General features: G+C 51.9%; 4 protein-coding genes across 4 annotated transcripts; 2 read left to right on the top strand and 2 right to left on the bottom strand.

Moving 5' to 3' along the window:
• Positions 1-626: 626 nt before the first annotated feature.
• Positions 627-1,366, bottom strand: IAQ61_001555 (uncharacterized protein; the record flags this gene model as incomplete). Its single annotated transcript, XM_066095152.1, has 2 exons — positions 627-1,062; positions 1,356-1,366. The coding sequence occupies 2 exons, from the start codon at positions 1,364-1,366 to the stop codon at positions 627-629; spliced, it is 447 nt and encodes a 148-aa protein (XP_065955000.1).
• Positions 1,367-1,411: 45 nt separating this feature from the next.
• On the top strand, positions 1,412-3,618 carry IAQ61_001554 (uncharacterized protein; the record flags this gene model as incomplete). Its single annotated transcript, XM_066095151.1, has 2 exons — positions 1,412-1,443; positions 2,163-3,618. 2 exons carry the CDS (start codon positions 1,412-1,414, stop codon positions 3,616-3,618), a joined length of 1,488 nt encoding a protein of 495 aa, XP_065954999.1.
• A 134-nt stretch (positions 3,619-3,752) lies between these two features.
• On the bottom strand, positions 3,753-5,590 carry IAQ61_001553 (uncharacterized protein; the record flags this gene model as incomplete). Its single annotated transcript, XM_003839816.2, has 3 exons — positions 3,753-4,972; positions 5,069-5,400; positions 5,461-5,590. 3 exons carry the CDS (start codon positions 5,588-5,590, stop codon positions 4,739-4,741), a joined length of 696 nt encoding a protein of 231 aa, XP_003839864.1. The 3' UTR covers positions 3,753-4,738.
• Positions 5,591-5,787: 197 nt separating this feature from the next.
• Positions 5,788-5,967, top strand: IAQ61_001552 (uncharacterized protein; the record flags this gene model as incomplete). Its single annotated transcript, XM_066095150.1, has 1 exon — positions 5,788-5,967. One exon carries the CDS (start codon positions 5,788-5,790, stop codon positions 5,965-5,967), a length of 180 nt encoding a protein of 59 aa, XP_065954998.1.
• Positions 5,968-6,000: the final 33 nt, after the last annotated feature.

Below are 6,000 nucleotides of genomic sequence, written 5' to 3'. Positions count from 1 at the left end.
GAATATCATAGTGACGTAAAAAGATTAGCTTCGTTGTGGGGTATAGCCCTCATTCTGCCGATGAGACACTGCTAAGCTTACTTCTTAGGTAAGATAACCCCACAGGACCGAGGCAATGAGCTGGTTCCTCATCCCAGGACCCCATGCCTCCAGGGGTTTGGGGAATTGGCAAACGGCTATCAGGTCTTGGTTTTTCCATGAGGTTGGCACTCGACCATCAGGGAGGTGACGGAACTAGCGACGAAGCTAACAATATGAGAGCACAAGACTCAAACCAGTTGGTAGTTGCTGTAAGTTAACTAGAGAAGATTCGACGATTGTATATATCCTCCATACATTTAGTACTTCTACACCCTCTAGTAAACAGGTTGTTAGGTAATGAAAAGAGGGGACCTATAAAGGTCAATACCCCGCAAATTATACATAGTACTGCTGCAAGTCAGCATTCACCAGGTACGTTAAAAGTATTACTCAGGCTTACACATACATTCTGTCTCTCCTGTAGTAAGCATTCTGTTACGGCATCAGCAGGTCTGTTCATTGGTATTAGTCCCCTTGACAATACCCTAGTCATAATACGCTCACTGAACTGCACTCTCCACTTGCCTCTACAGTCGTAGCTAGGTTCAAGTATCCAAGGTTGTATGGGCCCCTGCAAACATGGGTGTCTCTAAGTCTATATAATATGCCTCTGTAGACGATTCATGACTATCTTGAAATCCACCAGCATCAGTAGCTTCACTCTCACACCGAACAACAATTCGTTCCAATCGACTCAGCTCACCAAGAACAACGAGAAATTTTATCAATATGGCTAAATTCTTCACTATCGTTGCCGCCCTTGCCTGTAAGTTCTGTTGATATAATATACCTAATACCTGCCTCTCTACTACGCAATTAGCTAACCACCAGCCAAACCACCAGTCGCCCTCACGGCTCTCGCATCTCCCAATCCCAACCCCCAGAGCTGTGGCGGTACCGCCATTCCTGGGTCGGACTGTAGCTTCCACGACCAGTGCAGGTCCTGCAATTGCCGAAACGGCATCTGCGCTTAGATGGCGTCTTGTACGACAATCCCTATTTATTCAGGAGTTCAAAGCTTCTGCTCAGGATGTTAAGGGTCACCCCAATAGGAGGAACATGTGGTAGCGTTTGGAAGCAGTATGTTGGGGCGTTAAGAGAGTTTCCCGCCAAGGTCATTCATTTGTAACACATTCGCTTGTATTCGAAAACTATTATAACTACCTAGGTAGCTTTTACACAAAACCTTCATCTTGACCAAATGCCCTCCATCCTAACCTGCTCTGTCAGCACTCAATATACCATCAAGCCAAATCTTCTATTCAGTTACCTACCTAGCTACCATCTACCTGTTCGTATTAGTTTTCATCAAGTGTGTAACAGTCCTAATATGCATTCTTCAGCGCAATCCGCAGCATTCAAGTATCTCCATTCACCCTCCCAAATACTAACTCTGATATCAATGTTCCTCATCAGTCATCAAAAGAGCCAAGGGGTCACGGAAACCCTTTAAAATGTTTTTCTTTCCCGCAAAGATCGACTAAATGTGGGCCTGCATCTCGGCGATCATCACACATGTACCTAGTCATGAATCGCTGTTTGTGCGTCTACTAGGGGTGCTTGCGCCTCGAAAATGTGAATTAGTCCCCTATGAGTGACATGCAACGCATAGCTTTACTTGGTCGACGGCGGTTCCGGCGCTGGATTAGTGTCCTAAAATTACCTTATCTTTGTTTTAGGTTTTGGTGATGAACGCGCTCAGGTGAGAGATGACGAATTATTGCTAGGCAGTGAGTAGGAGCAGGCCGAACTGTGGGAAAATCACGAGTCGGACCCTGTTCGTGAGGGTCGGGTGGAGGTAGGTATGCCCGGTCCGCACTATTATAAGCGGCTTGCTCGCCTAGCTACCTGCCTGGCTGCCTGCATTGCTGGAATCCCACGACGCAACCCAGACTTCGTTAACCACGGAGCGCTGCTCGACCGGATACGCAAGAAGTGCGCTGCCCCGGCATCGCGCATAGCACTGGTGGGCCTGGGTGGTGTGGGGTGAGCTAGGAGGATCTCAGGCCCGGACGAGACGAACGGACGGTGGCTGTTGATGCTTGACAACGCGGACAATGCTGCTGTTCCTTCTCCAGCAGGCTATCTCCAGCAGGCTACGGTACCGGCGGCGGCGGCGGCGGCGGCGGCAGCGGCAGCGCTGTCCAGCAGCGGCTATCGAGGTATCTGCCCTCAAGCAGGCATGGCTCGATCCTGGCCATGAGCCGGACCAGGCGCGCGGCGCTGCAGGTCGTGGAAGAAAACGATATTATCACTATCGAGTCGATGAACGATGCAGCCGCACACGCGCTTCTACACAAGAAGCTTGGAGACAAGGTGGACAGGAGCAACGGCATTGCCGAGCTAGCGACTGCGCTGGAGCACATGCCGCTCGCTCTCGTGCAGGCGGCAGCATACATTCGAGAGCGAGCGCCGCGATGCTCGGTGCGGCAGTACCTGGCCGAGTTCCGTGAGAGCGACAGCAGAAAGACGAGCCTACTGAACCAAGCAGCCGGCCACCTCTGGCGCGACGAGGGAGCCAGCAAATCAATCCTTCTTACGTGGCAGATCTCGTTCGACCACGTGCGCGGCAGCCGGAGATCAGCAGCAGACCTGCTATCGCTGATGAGCTTCTTCGACCGCCACGGGATCCAGGAAGCTCTGCTTCGCCACCCAAGCGGTACGGCAGCCGAACGCGAGTCAGCTGTTCGAACCGACGACGGCTTCGAGGATGATGTCCTTGCCTTACGAGACTATTCATTCATCACGGTGACTAGAGATGCAAACATGTTTCAGATGCACAGCCTGGTGCAGCTAGCGACGCGCACGTGGCTGGACAACGAGAAGCAGCTCGACAAGTGGAGGAAGCAATTCATCTCTAACCTCTGCGCAGAGCTGCCGACGCGAAAACACGAGGACCGGGAGAAATGCCAAGCGTTGTTCCCACATGCACGGGTGGCATTGGCACAGCGGCCCAATGAGGGAGAATCACTGAAAGAGTGGGCGCTGTTGCTGTACAGAGCGGCGGAGCACGCCTGGCAAGAAGATGGAGCGGATGAGGCAGAGCAGATGTCAGTGATGTCGATGGAGGCTAGGAGCGAAGTGTTTGGGGAAGATAATATGGAGACATTGAGGAGCATGGAAATGGTGGGAGTAGCTAGGGAGCTTAGCGGCAAGTACAAAGAGGCGGAGGCGATGGACAGACAGACGCTGGCGCGGAGGGAGAAGCTGCTCGGGCATGAGCATCTAGCCACACTGGCTAACATATACTCTCTTGCCTATCTTACCCATCGGCATCGTTACACCGAATCACTTGCTTTATACGATAGGGCATCCGCTGGGTACCAAGCTGTCCTTGGGAAGGATCATCCAATCACTCGTGTGTGTCACCAGCATCACACCGAGGCACTTGCATCGCAGGAGCAGGGTCAGCTCGTCATCTCTCCTATGGTAGCAGATGACCGCGCAAGTGTAGGCACAGGCAAAGGCAAAGGGTCGAAGCTGCTGCGTGGACTAGCAAAGATGGGTATTAAAAGCTCACAGCTGTCTGCGAGATGAGGATAAAAGGTTCTGTAAATTTGTACTTAATACTCTAAGCTGCCTCTTACTTCGCTACAAAGCTGCGTATAAGCCTCCATATCTACTAGCGTATGCTCTACTACTAGGCGTGCGTAGAGAGTAATGCGGCGTTGTGTGTGCATTTAAGCTCGAGCGAGTCATGCTTGGATCTGGCCGCTAGCCGGGCGGCTCTATTTAGCTGATAGTGACAGTAGAAGATCTATCATCAGCGGTGATAAAATACGGCTAACTGCTTGCCTCTTTTTCCGTACGGCCTGCAGCTAGGTAGCATCCTTGATTGTCGATCCTGCTCTGTAGAGCGATAGACCTACATAACAGCACCACAACATAAGATGCCGTAACTCTTCGCTCAGGATATACTCTTTGCACATCTTGGTATAGCTGCGGTGCCTTCAATGGCGTCCGCCAGAAATGTAATAGCTAATAGCTAAAATCGCAATTCTATAGTGTATATTTAAAAAGGTTTAGCATAGGTGTTGTTAAGAGTAGCAAGTCAGCGCATTAAGGTTTCTTTTAACTCCTTTTCTATTAGGTGCCTAAGAGGACTTAGCTATGCCATGCAAGCAATATAGGAGGTAGCAGCGCCAAACCATGGTGCATTTTGGTTCAGCCATTGCGAATGTTGTTATTAGGGGAGGCTTGGGTGACGAGACGGGCCCGGCCCCGAACGTTTAAACAAGTGGTACTGCCATGATCCGACCGTACATGAATGACCGCAGCAGTCAGACACAGCATCGGAGCGTCTGCCGATATTCTCAATTAGTGGTCGGGGGATGTCAAGTGTGATTGGGGTGGCGCTGGAGTTGGATACATGGTTGTTCGCGGCTGTCCGTGCGATAGGTACCGGTACGGTAGCTATCTGCCATCTCGATGAGCGAGGCAATCAAGAAACACGAAGCAAGCGTATATCGTAGTAAGATTGGCACTACCTACGCATCATCCTGCCTTGATCACATGTTCGCTACTCCACTAACGGTATTAAACAGTTTGGCAGCTTCCCAAACCCTCCGTCCTCTACAATGTGAGGATCCTCTCTCCCCGCCGTTTGACATGCGAGCTCCAGTTCCACGTTGCTTGGCCCATGGTAGGTAGGTCTGCCTTAGAGAAGTCCGCAAGCCAACATCGCTGCCAGCAGTCCGCTTCCCACAGCTGGGGTGAACACACTTGCAGCCGCACTGCTTGCCGCTGGTGCCGCTGAACCCGATGAAGTCGGTCCGCCGGGTGTTGAATTGACATCCGCGTTTTGTATCGCAACACCGCCTACGCCCGTGGAATTCTGGCATTGATCATCGGCGAGGAGCTGAGCGGTCGAGTTGAACATGATGTCTGCGCACTAGACTGTGTTGGCCTCTTTTCCATTGGACTCACGAACCATCATGCACACGTTCCGGCATTCGTGACGCCGGTAATAGTCACGGGAACGACTTACATTGTACAGAGCACTCCCACTATGTCCCAACTGAATGACCTGCACACTCGCCATCAGTCCCTCGATCCTCTCATCCTCCATCCCGCTGTAGCCCGCAGCCTTGAATCCCTCTTCAAGGTTTGCGCGTCCGGTTTCCTTCAAGCAGAACATGCCTGCTCCTGTCTGGTTGAACATTTCAACCAGCGTGATATTGAAGTTCGTTGCATTGGAGCCCAAGGCAAGATTCACAGAAGTTAGTGCATGAGTGTGGGAGCCATTGATCATGAGAGAGCCGCCGGTAGTGGGCCAGAGGGTGCGGTTGGAAGCAGAAGTTGTCTCGTTGACGTTTGCGCCTGGGCTCGGTCAACATGGTGTGTTTGGTGTTTGAGAGCGAGGGGAGGAAGAGGACGCACATGGATAGATCCATTGGCTGGCTGGTTCTTCGAAGGAAGAGCCGCGCCAGATGGGTTGCACGAGGCGGAAATGTGCGTTTACGCCCAAGGCGAGGGTGAGGATTGCGAGAAGGGAAGTTGGCAACGTCATTTCTCTTTGCAGCTGTTGATATGGGGTGAGTGAAGGTTAGGCCTGGCCGGATTCAAGCACTGTGCGGGGATGAGTTCTGTGTAACAGGAAGATGAGGGGCCAGATGCTCGCCAGAGAAAATACCAATCAAAGTCGTAACCAAGTCTTTATACAATTCCGACGCTCTAGTCGGCCGACACCGCTCTGGCCCGCGAAACATGGCTGCAGTTCCCTCAAGCCCCCCTTCGCCAGAGAACAGCAGTGTGTTGTTTGTACGACACGATCTGCACGCCAAACATCACCTTCCTTCAACCAAAGCATCACACGAGCGAAGCACCTCCCACGTGCAGCCAGTTGCAGTCGCCCAGCTCCGCGGTGGTGGACTTTCTACCGGCTAATCAATCCAACAGATCATATACAGTGGTAGAGGG

This window comes from Plenodomus lingam, assembly GCF_022343315.1.
Source record: "Plenodomus lingam strain CAN1 chromosome Unknown contig_12, whole genome shotgun sequence".
Taxonomy (NCBI): Eukaryota; Fungi; Ascomycota; class Dothideomycetes; order Pleosporales; family Leptosphaeriaceae; genus Plenodomus; species Plenodomus lingam.
This window is presented reverse-complemented; position numbering and strand designations above follow the sequence as displayed.